The following is a 15,720-nucleotide window of genomic DNA, read 5'->3' as shown; positions in this document are numbered from 1 at the left end:
TAATTATGAACAATGTATAAATAAAATATTCAACGTTCTATTATTGAATGAATAAAATAACGTCTTTTCAAGATTATATGAACCGGTATTTATAAACTTGCAAAAGCTTACGTACAGTCAAGCAAATATTATCCGAAGCTTTATAATTGATTAATAATTCATTGCTGTACGCTGTATTGGCTTGCCAAGCTAAAGATCATTAACATACTTGCTAATTGTCTTTCTTAATTCATTAAAAACATGAGAATTAATTGTTACTATATTAACTTTTAATATTTTTCTCGAAATGACTTCATTATTTGCTTTAGATGATTTGATAGCTATTGAAATTTTAATGGCTAAATAATGATTTTTTAATTGATCAGATAATCGTTAATCTTAATGATTCAGCGGAGTCAACAAAACATATAAATATTTAACGAAAACAGAAAAAGAAAAGCCTCAAAGCCTCAAAATGATGTCTTCTAATATCTTCTTATTCTGTTTTGTTATATTTTCACACATTTTGACTGTTTGTAAGTAGAATTTCAATTTATTAATATTACTTATTTTTTTCCTTTAAATTTGTTTAAATAATTGATTTCAGGGACGACATGTACAATCAATACGGTGGAGGAAATTACCAACTATTCACCAATAATATTGAACAGAAATACTTTCATTTATCCTGAAAGACAATCCTATGATACTATAACGATCAATGATAAACAAATGCACAATATTTTCTGTTCCGATAATTTATTTGAACTTTATTCATCAAAATTTAAAACATCTAATGCAACCTTTACATGCAAGGATAAAACGATATTTATAATGGGAAAGGAATTAAAGACTTTTAAAGGAATTCGTTGTTCACAAGCATACACGTTTAGTACTAGAAACGTAGGCATTTGTCCCAACGGACAACACATCGAAATTGGCTTTCAATTAACAGAAAAAATATTTACATCAACAATTGACTTATGCTTTGACCATGATAATGGCAGAACGCCTTGGGCTCATACGATCATTCCTGGATCTATACGTGGCAGAGGAAAAAACGGAAAAAGACCAATGTTCAAAGCCGAAAACTATTGGAAGTACATAGCAGTTGTCGACGCTTACAACGTAAAATCGCAAATACAGCAATTTCAAAACATTTTTGAGGAAGATCAATCATTGGTTAAACGTTACATAAAAAGCACAGGTAAAAATTCTAATTAGACAAACAAATATAAGTAAAATTTAAATTTACATTTTTTATATATCTTCAAAATGTCGTAGATGACTATTTCTTTTCACGGGGCCATCTCGTTGCCAATGCTGACAAGTTCTATGATATAGAACAAGAGAGTACCTTTCATTATATCAACACACTACCAATGTGGCACATCATCAATAGTGGCAACTGGTTAACAGTCGAGAAAACAATCAGAAATCTCGCGAGTGACAATGGCGACGTGCACGTTTGGGTCGGTGGCCTCGACAGTCTCACGTTGCCAGATGCCTCCAACGAAAACAAACTCATTTATCTTGCAAACCATCAAGTTACCAAATTACCTGTGGTTATACCACCAAAATTTCTTTTTAAAATTGTGTATCATGAACCTACCAATCGAGCTATGGTTTACATTACGATAAATAATCCTTATCTGTCATTCTCAAAATTACCAAATGAATATAGACTTTGTCAAGAATATATAAAGTGTCAGGAAATTACGACAAGTTTTAAAACTATCAATCTTGGCTATACATACTGCTGTTTATACGATGATTTTATGAAAGGTATAGCTTCTTATAATATTGGACTACCAAACTTAGAAAAGACGAGTCCTTTCTTTTAAATTAATCTATATTAATAGATTTTATATAATTATATATAAAATTATATTATTATATACGTTATATAATTAGCAATAAAATCAGACGAATGTAGACAATGTACATTATTTTATATTTTATTTCTGCATTTATTCTTGTCTTGCCTATAAGCATATACACATCACTGCTTTTAAATGAAAAAAACTTTATCTACCCATAAAGAAATAATCTATAATCATTATTTTTTGAAGACAAACATTGACAAAACATTAACTGTCTTAGTGGTAAAATCAAAGTATCTATTTTATTTTATACTAGAAATAATTTACCTACTATCTGTAATAGAGGTTCAAAACTTTTAATAAAAATAAAGTGTACGTTTTCCGCAAAATCCAGTGTACTGCACCACCCATGCTTACCATGAAGGAAATTGGATTTTGTCTTGATAAAGTTACTCGCAAATTGGAAATTTCAATTGGCATCGCAACAAATTTTTTTTTCGTCGATTGATTTGTGCGACTACGATGCAATGGACCGGGCCACTAATGCCCATACAGTGATTCCTATAAAAGGCAAAGAATATTATATGAAAAGATTCAATTTTAAATATTATGGATGCACGAAAACGCATTTCTTAAGCTTATAAAATTCAATCGTAAAAATAGCATCTTACAGATTTTTTAAATAAGTGTAAAAAGTTCCTTGGCTGATGATTGCAAATAAAATTGCTACTATTTTTTATCAGATTTTGACTTGGACTTTGATATGAATAAATTAAATTGTAAAAATTTTACAGGCAAGTATTTTATTGCAAGTGAGTATCTCATTGTAAAAATAGGTAAGTTCTATAAGTATGAGCAAGACTGTACCTTCTATTATATCAGCGTACTACGAGATTGGTAAATCATCAATCTTAGTATCTAGGTCATCGTTGAAAAAAAACCAAAACTCTTGCAAGTGACTGTGGTTCTATGAACGTATGAGCTGATGATAGTCTTTACGATCCAACTTTATCAGATAGCACAAGTAAAAATAAACTTTTGTCTCACAAAACATTTTAAGACTAATGTGCCTATCGTCGTACCACAAATTTTCTTTTCAAGTTTATTTACTATACTTGATCAATCGACTTATCAATAATATATATATATATATATATATATATATATATATATATATATATATATATATATATATATATATATAATATGATATATTACGATAGCCTATATTAAATAATCATCGCATAGTATTTTCACGATATTTGAAAGAATATAACATTTGCAAAGTGTTCTAGGGATGTCGCAACAATGACGTAAAATTCAATAATATAGTTTGAGGCTATACTTGTAGCTACTACAATAATTTTATTAAAAACAAACTTAATAGTCTTCCAATTCTGTGTTATAATACACGATTTCTTAGAAAAGTGACGTAAGGCGCACTTCACGAGTCCTTATCTCCTTTTTCATTTCTTATTATATTGATTAACATATTTAACATAAATTTTTTCAAAGGTGGATATTTTAATTTTTTTACAAAATCATTTTACATTAACCATGTTCGATCCAATCGGCTTACGAATAAAATGCTTGAACATGTAACCCATCACTTTTTTATAACGGAAACGAGATGTTTTTTTGTCCATTAATAGCTAGATAGATCTATGATAATATATCAATCTCGTTATTCATCGATTTGTTCAAGATATTTTAAATGAGTAAAAATAATAACAATGTTACACTAATTTTTACTATTACTTGTTCGTCTACTGTCAAAATTTGTTTTCCAATTAAGATATCATAATATAATAATATAATCATATCATTATTAATATTATTATTGATCCACATTAAATTAAATTGAGTTATATTTTTTATGTATCATTTTTTATGTATATATATCCTTTTTATAGCGTTATTATTCTTATATTATTTATTATATAATCATTGATATTAATTATAATTAATTAATTCAAACTTACTCAAATTTATTGTAGTAAAAAATTAATGCAAATAGTTTTGCATTGAATGTCTGCAACACCGAAATAACTTTATTTTGCTTTTAAAGTTTTCAAGTTATTTTTTTTTAATTTTGATATTTCCATGTAATAATTGGTATGGGATTGAATAAAACATATCTCGAATTCACTTAATATGTTTAAAAGACAAACTGTGTATTTCGTACAGAAAATTTGTTACTCGACCTCACCTGTTCTTGTAAATTAATTAAATTTTATCTATCCATCTAAAGAGATACCAACTTCGCTATTCTTTAGGAACAAATAATGCCAATGAATGGAGATACGTTCCAAACATATGATGATAGTTCAAATAAGATTAATATTTAAAAAAAGTTGACTTCATAGAAAATATCGTAATATCACTTACAACTAACTGAAATATTACGCCAAACGTTTATGATTTTATGAAAAATAAACTTGCAAGTAGTTTAGTCTACTTTAGTTAGATAATCCGTTACTTTTTATGCAGATCAGAACGGATAGTCTTACGTAATTTTAAAATTCAACATAACTATGAATAGTAGATAACATACATTTACTATAATAACTTATTATGAGTATTTTTTAAATCTTTCTCATCATTTACAAATCCACCTATCTAATTTTAAGTAAAACACAAAATATACTGCTAGTTGCTTAAAAGAAGAATTTTCAATACCTTATCGTAGAATTTCTCATCTTCGATTAATAATTATTACTCCCTTCGAAATTCGATTTGAAAAAAAAAATGGTTTTCTTCTCGTTAAACAGAAATTCACAAACCGCTTGTTGGTCGTGTTACAGTTGGCGTACTCGATGAAAATTGACTACGACATGATGAACGTGCCAGGCTACGGTTCAGGTCTGATGGCATTGCTACCGCCGAAAGTGAACATCTCATCGAGAGGACTTGTGCCGACACAGCAGCAAGTTTTCGCGATTAGGCTGCCCTGCTCCGGCCTCGAAAGTGCCGAGATCAAACTCTCGATTAAGTTGAATGTTACCGCTCCTCCAGCGTCTAAGTACCAAGATATATCTCTCGTTTTCAAGAGGAATAAGATCTGCATGAAGGGTAAGCATCAGTCTGTTTTTCTTTCTTTCTCTTTTTTATCGTAGACTCAAATTTAACGAGTCAACTGAATACCGCGTATATATTAATTAAGTAAAATTATGTCGATTGTACACGATTGCGCATAAATACGGAAACTAAACGTACTTTACGTTTCAAAGCTGCTAGTTTTATTTGCAAAAAATGATATCCTTCGATAACTCAAGCTTTTAATATTTGAATTCGATAAAAATTTGATTATGACATGCAATTACTTAAATTTGTAAGGATGCATTTCATTTCAGTTTGAGAAGAGCAACTTTTTACATTAAAACTATCATAATATTCTCTGGTTCACAAAATATCTAAAGTCACATTACCAAATTAAACTTCTCCTGTTATACACAAGTCTTGCTTTTAATATTAATATTCTATTTAAGCGTTTTCAATAAAAGCCATATATTTATTTCCCTGTTTACATAACGTAAGCAAAACAGTAACAAGCTCACTCGAGAAAGAGACGGAGAGGGAGAGAGAGAGAGAGAGAGAGAGAGAGAGACTACGTAGTGCTAATGAAAATTTCCGCGGTAACAACATAGCCTACAATTAAAAGCTCGTCAACGAGGGTAAAAGCAATATACCTTTCATTAAACGTCCAGGTAGCTAAAAAACGCCTGTGGAGCCTAAAAACTTTTAATAAGCCATCCTGTGGTCGAGAAGTCACGTACAGGCTGAGAGAAAAAAGCTTGTCATTGGTATTCGATTACATGAGAGAGAGAAAGAGAGCGAGTAGAGTGATCCGTCGTAGAAAATAAAATCTCGCGGGTTTGGGTGAAAGAGAAGATTTTTTGCAACTGCGAGATATACACAATAAGAGCAGTAGCTAACAGCAACGCTTTATGAAGTTCGAGAGTCGCTTCCGCATCTCTTGCGCTTGATAAAAGGAAAGAAATTTCAGCCCGGGCGCGCGCTATTGGATCTTGTTACACGCTAGAGTGGCTGGAAAATTTGCCGTGCATGCGCGCTACCCGCCCTGGGGATCGAGCAGTTGGAACTTGCAACTTTACTGGGCAATTGTTTTATATGTCGATGTCTTCCTTTTTTTCGATTGCCTTGCCAGTCGTACTAAATTTTTCTCGTTTTGCACTTTGAGCTTTCTAATTTTTATAAATTAAATTTGATACTTTCCAAGTAGATTGAACTTTTGTATAAAATTGGATGATGCGTTGTGCTGTTGCAAAGCGTTGTCTTGATTTCAGTATTGTAGCTCCGTTGTAAATCTTAACTTATGGCATTTCACTTTTAAAAATATCCAATATTTAACAAAAAAGCTTGTAGCAAAACATTTTTTGTAAATAATTAACTTTCAAATATTTATTTAAAAAGAAGGTACACTTAAATAAATATTTTATGAGGCTGACCGTTAGGTTATTGCTGACTTGTTCACGATTTATTGGCCAGTTTAATAAATCACTCTGAAAAAGTCGGTGCCAAAAGCAGATAGAATATTCAATTTTTTTTATGAGCAATGCATTTATTCTATTTGAACTGTTTACTGACCAATACCCTATCAATTTTTTTCATCGTAATAAAAAGTTAGTGTAGCTGAAAAGCTCAATATGTTAAGTTAGAATTATTGACAAATTATTTGATGCAATTCTAATAACATTTTTTAATGTAATTCAAGTATATCGTGTTGAAAAAAAAAGTTCGAAACAACTAAATACCCTCAAACACTTCTCAAATCTTCAGACGCATTCTGAAATAATAAAAACTAAATAACCAATTTTCCAAGACAAACAGTCAAACAATGCGCGTCTTTTTTTCCGTGTTCCACGGTGTTTTTATTACTTTCACGCTTGGCACGCGCTGCACCGCTCCGTTATAAGAGCGTTTGTGCGCTTGGCAGTCGGTCAGATTTATACCTTCTCTCCTTTCTTATATTGGCGTACTATTTTCTTTCTACACGAATTTCCTTGAGACTTTATCAGTCGGTAATAATCGAATGCATAGAGCGTCTAATTCTTCTTAAGCGTCCAAATCACAAGACATGTGGTTACTCCCTCCCCCTTTTGTAGGTAAGCCATTGGTGCGCGCTTGCGATAAAGTACTAACACACCGGCACCTAACGGGATGGTGGATCAGCACATACGCTTTTTCTCTTCACTTTCCCTCTCTCGCTGTCTCTCTCTCTCTCTCTCTCTCTCTCTCTCACTCTTCCCTTCTCTCTTCCTCTCTTTCTTTGATTGAGAGCAAGCGCCAGCTATTACGTTGGCTTCGTGTTCTCTCTTGTTCCAATCTCGCGGGTAAAGAGGGAGAGAAAGGTATTAGGATCTGAAGGATTTAGGACTTCTTTTTTTCTCTCCTATTGGTAGGAATCATTTTTTCTGTTTTGATAAGATGGAGGATTTCGTCAGTGCTGTGTATTGCTACAGATGCCGACTTTCATTTTCGATAATAATACAAGGATTTGGCTTTAGATTGCTTCAAAGGTTCTTATTCTAGCGCTTTATTGTGGATTAGAATGACATTTTTGATGGAAGAATTGCGAAAAATGTACATCATTTAGACATTTAATTGGACTTTATGTAATTTATTAAAAATAGTTGTTATTTCAATTACAAATTAAATATAGTCATCTTACATATTCATTATATTAACTACTCACGTGATAACATATTCACTGCGAATTCATAGTAGTACATCGGTGTTCCCAATTTTCGGAACACTCGAGACTACATTCTGTAAACTTTCCACTGTACATATATAAGAGAATCCAAGAGCAATATTGTTTGGTTGCCAAGAGAGCCACGAAAAGTTATAATTATTGGTAATATCTGGACAAAGATACATATCATTGGTTACCTCATCGGCATATACTTCATTAACTCCTACGAAAGCTGTTGCTCGATTACTGATTGGATCGTGTATAACTTTCCAAAAAAATCGTGGAACTGGCAAAACTTTGATACTTTCGTTGCCGTATAAGTATAACATTTGATCATTGTTATTGATGTCCTTCAATGTTGTAATTCCGTGTACTCCAGTGTAGACGACTAAATCTATTTGACGCGATGCCGCTAATTTGCGTACGCCATTTTCAAGATACATCCAATTACCCGTATTAAAACTTCCCCATTGTGGATTAGCGTTCAGCAGCCAGAAAGTAGCAGATTGTTGTGCACCATATACAAAGTCAGACTTTGGTGTAAGGTGTCCTCGATAAAAAGATTGCCACTGATTTGACAAATTCTCCTTATCGTAGTATATATACTTTTGTGCTAACTCTAGAGAATTAAGTAGTGTTCCTACTTGCTGAAGTTCAGATTTAAAAGTATATATTTTGTTTATATTAAGACCTGGATAAAACGTACCGTACTTCCATTGTGGTCTTTTGTACCTAGTTTGCATATTATTTATTTGTTTAATCAGAATATGTTTGGAATAATACGTTCTATAATTAATCTCATCTCGACAAACTTCTAATACGTTTAAAAAACTATTTTCGATTTCAAAGCCAATGTGATATTTTTGGTATTTACCAAGACAAAAATCATTAGTTTTCTTTACACTTTCTTCTGGTAGCCGTTTACACTTGAAAATATTGAATGAGTAAATCTTCGATGAAACTAAAAATTGCTTATCCTTTACGCATGAAGCTCTTAAGACTTGGGTTGGTTCAAAACTATCCAAACTATTATTTACTCCTGGACAAGCAAGTACAATCGAGGTATTACTAGGGATGATTAATAATTCTTTTTCACTTGGTATTACAAATGCTGGACTCTCTGTATTTTTAAGAATTAAAGGCTGAGGTTCGGTTAAATCACCTTTGAGAACATTTATCGAGATACGACAATTTGTCTCTAGAAAACAAAAGAAAAAATTAACATGATGAAGTTTAAAAAAATAATCAAACATCAATGTTAAATCAAAATATAAAATAATTGAAATACGCTACCTTTAATGGGTATAGCCACAATCACAGTTACTTTAATGAAAAATAGAAAAAATTGATACATATTATTCTCTGATTTAAAAAAAATATAAATTAATTGTTTAGTTTTCAATAAACTACTAGATGAATCAAAATTTTTGTCTTAATTCTGAAAAAGAAATCATCATATTATATAATTCTTCTTCAATCTTCACAAACTAAATCTTAGCAATAAGCAAGACAACTGATGTGTCAAAAGAAACTTGTACTATTTTTACAATGCAGAAACTATTATCGTTCTTCCACAGCAAGATAAACTGGAAATACTTCGATAACGCAACATACCTCTTTTTCATCTGGTGCTCTTCTTTTATGAGCTGTGTCATTCGTGAAAATCACTCGAATTCATATTAAAGACATCATAACTGTGTTATATTATCCTCGGTATTAGTGAAGGTTATAAAAATGCTTTTACAGCTGTTACTACAATGTTAATTTTCGACACAGCTTAACGCAGTCACAAGTCTAAGACTATCTTTCATGACATGCAAAAACACAAATTTATGTTCCTGAGTACTTTGTTTACTACTTAATAACTGCCTTATCATTCTTGCTGTCGCAATTATACACTCTCATTCAAAATATAAAAAAAAATGGAAGATTAGAATATAATAAATGAATATATTTTTTTGTCAAAAATATAAATCTTGTTTATTTATTTTTTTTTTCGAAATATTGTTCAAATTTATTGACAGTTCAAGTCAATCTTTCCAACTTCTAGAATATTTGAAAATGTCATTCGTAAACTTTTCACTGAGCATGCATAAGAGATTTTTAATTCAATGTCATTTGTTTGCCAAACACGTAGCTTTATTTCTATTTTCTATTTCTATAGAAATAGAAAATAGAATTGATACTGATCATATTTGAAATCGAAAACATACATATCATCGGTTATCTTATCTTCACAACCTTCATTTACTCCCAAAATCATTGTTACTCAATATCATTGCTCGAATATTAAATTTGTTTTCTCAATTATTTCAGTAAAAATTATATCATTGGTTTCGCATACTTGTCCAAATTGATCAACATTGTAAATTTTATATTTTACCAGTTAGCTTAGAACTTAATTTCTTTTATATATTGGTACTAATCATTATTTAAAGTGTGTAAGAACGTTGACGTACATAGCTGCCTTCTCCGTGAAGTGAAATAAGTGTTCGTATGTAACATTTTATCGACTAGAGATCTTGTGTTACACAAATTATTACTTCCATCTAAATGCCAATTTGACCGAACCAAAGTAAAGTCACACGAACATATTGACAAATTTTCTTTATATTTAAAAGTGAGAATTACTTTTAAATTATTATCTGATATATGCTCTATATGAAGCCAATAAGTTTCTCTTCTATTCTACACTTTGAAAAGTAGCTCAAAATAAGACTAATGAAAAAGTATCAATCAGCTAAAAAAGAACAACTAAATCAGAATAATTCACACGAATTTACCGAGCAGTCACATTTCTCTTTTAATTGGAAAATTTTCAGCTTGATGGGGTAGAAGAACTAGAAAATTCTCGGTATTTTTCCTCTTTCTCTCTCTGGCAATTTCGTGTAGAGCTAGACCATTGCGCGACAATATCCACAGCCGTTTCGCGCGTTAATCCGACCCCAGCTTCGCACAACCACCGACGCCACCAACGTCGCCGCACCTTAATTTTGTCGGACTGCTGTAAATCTCAGTTAAGTTCGCGACTCTGGGTTTTTCGCGTCTTGACCTTGTCGAAAGCTACATTCCATTCCGGACGGACAATTCGTTTAACACCCTATCAAAGGAATGTCGCACGTGAGAATTACAGAACGAACCTAGTCGCGGCACTCCTCGTTTCAGCTGACACGTTATATTGCTATAGAGCGTCGAAGATCGCTTAACTGCATGTCTGAGTTGGAACCGGGTTGTCTAGAATTTCCGATGGCACATTGTTTGCACTGTAGAATTTCCCATAAGTCATAGTAAGCTTTTTCTTTGAGTACTCAATATAATTTGTAAAGACTAGCCTCCTGATGAAGATAATGATAGATCAATATTTTTATCGAGCAATATTCAGTCTTTGACTACTCTGTTGCTAAAATTCGAAACTACACAAAATGTTCGCGATCAAAATGCTTCCAAACTCTAGTAAATTTTAGATGATTATGTATTTCATTATGTATGACAATTATTGTTGATAATGAAAATTGATAATATTGCTAGAAATAGCACTGTTTTCAGTAACATATTAGTATCGTGAAGGCTGAAATGACTGGTACCTTAAGATGAGACTAGAAATCGATATTAAAATTTTACTGCAATCGTAATTTGATTCCGTTAATATGTAAAAGCTCTGTAGTATTTATATCTCCGGAGCATTTTTAAAAATTAATAAAAGTCATCGCTGGAGCGTAAAACAAGCTTAACCACGACACTTGTAATATAAAAGGAGGAGGAAAAGCGAACGCAATCTTAGCACTAAAGTTCCTTGCAAAGTTAACGAAGAGCAACTGGTCCCTCGTCAAAAGCTCCGTTCCTGCTGCCCGCCTCATTAAGACGTGCCTTTGTCGAAGCTGCACTGCAGTGTCCTGCAAAGTTCTCGCAATTAAACAATTATTCTTCTTTTTTTGTTCCCTCTCCGTTTTCCGCTGGCTAACTTTCACAAAGGCTTTTGCGCACGAAACATCTCATAATTTCTCGCCTCTTCGGTAGCCACGAGGGACTCGTCCCCGCGGCGATTTATTTAACTTCTCTCTTTTACGCCCGAAACCTTTTCTGCCGCGAGTTATTTACTCGACTGCGCTTCGATCTTGTACTGAGGAACAAAAAATGAGGTCGATAAAAGGAGAGTGAGAGAGAGAGAGAGAGCATGCAAGGGTTTTCGAGCCTCTGGCGCGGGATAAAGAAAAAAGGAAACGGGTCACAAAAGGGTTTCTACCAAGCTTCGGGAAAATTAATAATACTGCTTGTAGATGCACGGACTTTTTCTTATACTCTCTCCTTTTTCTTTTTTTCATTTTACTTTGAAGAGACGATGCCGAGTTCTACGACTCGAGTGAACGAGGCGAGCAGCGGCAAGTGAGAGGTAATATCGAACTGATTGAAATTCTTCTGGTCTTTTGAGGGAAAATATTTAATAAGGAGTTTCCGACAATCGGAATTGTCTTTCCAGTCTTTTATTGTGCTATTGAACATTCTCTGGACTGCCGACAAACTTATGAAAGAATTGAACAATTTTACCAGTTCGTTTTTTTTCTTATTAATGAACATTCTGCAGCTGCTCGTTTCATAAATTACAGATTGATCCTTGTTTACTAATTTTGTCTTTCTCTGTAGCTGAATACTCGATTAAAATATCGAGTCTATATGTATATTGCAAGACAAGCTTCATAATGGACAAAACTGCACGACACAAGAAAGCAATTTGCAGGTGTAACGCGTGAAATGGTTTGCCTATACGCCAACTGCGTTCGCTTTGACGTTGAATTTTCGAAAAAATAATTTCGAGCAACAAGTCGAATTGAACTTTCCAAATAAAAAAAAAGTCGAATATGCCTAAAAAACTGAATTGTAATCTAAACCTTACATATAATAGCGGAGGAAGCGACGCTTCGACGTTCATTGAAAAGAATTTAACTTTTAATGGTTTCCGTGGTGAAAAAAAGAAATTTCACTAGCCACAAATGAATACGCATGGGGCGATCTCATTAAAAAAGTCTGCGCATCGTCTCTCCAACAAAGAAATAGCCAAACTAAATGAATCCTCTCCCCTCTAGCCATCGACGAAAAAAAGTAAAGAGAATCACGTCAAGCCGAGACAAAGTATATATATCTTCAAAAGGTATTCCAATTCTGTTCCCACCTCTGGTCCCGGTTCGCCCTTTCCTATTAAAAATAACTATACCATAAGAATCCACGAGGTATCCTCTTTCCTCGTCATTTGCCTTCGATTTCGTTTCCAGAGAAAAACGATATGAGCGCAAGAGAGATAGAATGAAAGTGCGGAACTCGTTAGAGAGTGGCACGAGGGAAAAGTCTTTGAGTGCCCGCGCGCGAAAAATCCATCGGCACGCCTGGACACAAAGGTGTACCGATCAAAGCGTCAGCCCGAAAAACTTTTCCTCGTCCGCGCCTGAAATTCTCTCCCCTTTGCTATCTTTTTATTTCTATCCCGATCGTTCGCTTGGCCTTTGAGATTACACATTCCAAGGCGATTTCGAAGGCTTTTTTCAGCGTTCTCCTTTTTCCGGATTTGTTGGAATCTTTTCTACAAGATGGCTCTTGACAGAGACTTTTGCAGTTTAGAAGCGTTATACTTTGTTACAAACGTCGAAAGTTTAGTTTTTGCGATTTTTTTCGTTGATAACAAGAACAACAGAAAAAATGTCAGTAAAAAAAAGAAAGGTTTATAGAAACAAGCAACACCGCTGTCTGATTTCATTAACAAGAGAGCGTCCAATTTTTTCCACGTTGCGTTGTCCTCTTCAAGATCCACTCGTGTAGAATCCATGACTTCCAGGATGCATCTCTCACTGATAAGTAACCCGTGACATTTAACCTAATGTCGCAGTCCTTGTAATTGTTTCGAGCCAATAAAAGCTCCTTATCTTTCCAGCCAACCACATTACACTTTCGCGAGCATTAAGCGTTATCTTGCGCATCATTATCATATCACACCCGTGCGCGCGTCGCACTTACGTAAAATTACCATGGAGAGACTGCGGAATCGCAGGCCGAAAAAAAGCCATTATGGATATAATCTGGTTGATGTTCGCAGGCATCAGTACGCAATCGAAGAACGACTCGGTGAAACTGGAAGCAGGACCCGGTGTGGCGAACGGCAATGGCTCGTTCTACATCGCGGCCACATGCGCTTGCGCCCTTATCCTACTGATCGTAAGCGTGGCCAGTGCTTTGTATATACGTAACAGTAAAGCAAGATCACAGCATCCAAGGTAAGTCCTTATGTGTCCCTTTATTTTTTTCTCTCTCTCTCTCTCTCTCTCTCTCTCTCTCTCTCTTCTTTAAGCTTTTGGCGGCACGTGCTCTCGAGGGTTGCATCGTAGCTTTTTATGCGATGGGGAGCGATTGAAAATGCTAATTGGATGGGTTGTTTTAAGAAAATAGAGGTGGTGGCTGTGTGCTTTTTGCTCGTAAAAGAGGATGTTAAGTGTCACGTTAGAGATTCAACTTGATATAAGAGGAATGAATGACATGAGAAAATCATCGAGTAGTTTATGCAGTAATTTTCAATTTCATAAGTATATTGTGTTCTTAAAAAATATTTAAATCAATTCGTCGAAGTATTTGGAGATATACTGTTTTAGAGTTGCACATCGTGTTCCGTTTGCAAAGTTAATTGCTTTTTAATGCGCGTTTTATTTCACCTATATATACAGTATCATAATCCTTGCAGCATCATTTATATACAAAATTGATTTTGTCCATTTTTCTCGTGACATTTTCTCCTAATTCTACAACAAATGTCATTGCTTTATTAATCAATGGGACAGCAAAAGGAAGGGAGATTCGATTTACTAAAGTACACACGGAGTAATCATTTTCTTTTCAAGTCAAAAGATCGTTAATTGTACGCTGATCTATCAATGAAGACACATAATTTTGTTTCTTGCATTTTAGGAATAAAACTACACATTTTTTCGACAAAATAAATAAAAACTAGAGTTACTATGCTATATAGTCAATCGTACGAGAATTCAGAATATGATGTTTTTGAAAAAAAATTCAATTTTAGTCGATTTACTTCTTTTATGTCTGAAGAGATACACAATGCTTCTTCAAAGTTGCTAATCACTGATATTCAAAATTTGTAAAATTATTGAATATTTCTTGTTACTAACGACTATCATTGTTTCTAAATTAAAAAAAAATACATGTCTTTACAGTACACATGTTTTTAAAGTATTTCTTCGTCAGCGAGCAAAGTAGATATTTTAAGATAACGTAATCAGTTGAAATTGACGAAGTAAACTTTGTATTTTTTCTTTTTCCGGTTGTCTTCAACTTGTGAAAAATTAATTTTATAGATCTAACTTTACAAATTGAGAACTTTTAAAAAGACTCTTTTCTCCTTTTTTCTAATCTAAATCATAAATCCTCGGATATTTACAATACTATAATTCATTATTGAATAATCTAAGAAATAAAAATGAATATTCTCCAAGTGAAGATAGAAACAAGCATTTATATGGTGACAGCACTTAAACCTACAAAAAAAAGAAGAATTATCCACAGCGGTATACTTAATTATGACACTCCGCAAACAACCACCTCACAACCCAAACATACACGCACAATCTGCCGTCATATCCCCATCAAACATCTTTAGCCTCGCGCCCCCCTTACACTGTCGTGTACCTAATCGCTGCAAAATAAACACGTCTGAAATAGCCTTCTTAATCAAGAGCAAGTCTCTCGAATAGAGTCTTTCCACTTAAGTAGTCACAAGCAAAACAGGGTCGACGATATAAAAAAGAAAATAAAAAAAATAAAAAAAAAAAGAGAGAGAACTCGTGTCTATCGGAAGTGAAAAAAAAGCTCGTTCGAGTATCTCTTTCAATAAGCGCGGCGATCCGTTGCTCTATCTCTTTTGCTCCTGACCTTTTATTACGGAGCTTTCGTTCTCTTGCGAAGGGGTAGTGTGAGATCGAGCGAGTGCAGCTCGAGGGTGAAGATCCTTAGGGCGGTTGAGGGAGAAAGAAGGATAAAGAGAGGAAAAACGGAGATGGCCGCTTTATAGGTTCGAAAAACTAGGGGGATAGAGAGAGAGAGAGAGAGAGAGAGAGAGAGAGAGAGAGAGAGAGAGAGAAGCGTGACAAAAAAGTCAGGCGTGCGTTGCGCGGAACGAGCAAATGAGTACGTGCGTGTTAGAGTACG

General features: G+C 33.6%; 1 protein-coding gene across 1 annotated transcript in view; it reads left to right on the top strand.

Moving 5' to 3' along the window:
- LOC131668880 (tyrosine-protein kinase Dnt-like) overlaps positions 1 to 15,720 on the top strand; it is a 113,372-nt gene that overhangs the window by 81,367 nt on the left and 16,285 nt on the right. Inside the window, exons 3-4 of the mRNA XM_058943350.1 lie at positions 4,607 to 4,874; positions 13,601 to 13,778. Coding sequence (XP_058799333.1) covers positions 4,607 to 4,874; positions 13,601 to 13,778 — 446 coding nt within the window. The remainder of the gene's footprint in view (positions 1 to 4,606; positions 4,875 to 13,600; positions 13,779 to 15,720) is intronic.

The sequence above is a fragment of the Phymastichus coffea genome, unplaced genomic scaffold (genome assembly GCF_024137745.1).
Source record: "Phymastichus coffea isolate CEN01 unplaced genomic scaffold, Cenicafe_Pcof_1.1 PCOF00084, whole genome shotgun sequence".
NCBI lineage: Eukaryota > Metazoa > Arthropoda > Insecta > Hymenoptera > Eulophidae > Phymastichus > Phymastichus coffea.
Note: the sequence above shows the minus strand (reverse complement) of the source record. Positions and strands in the feature narration are given on the sequence as shown.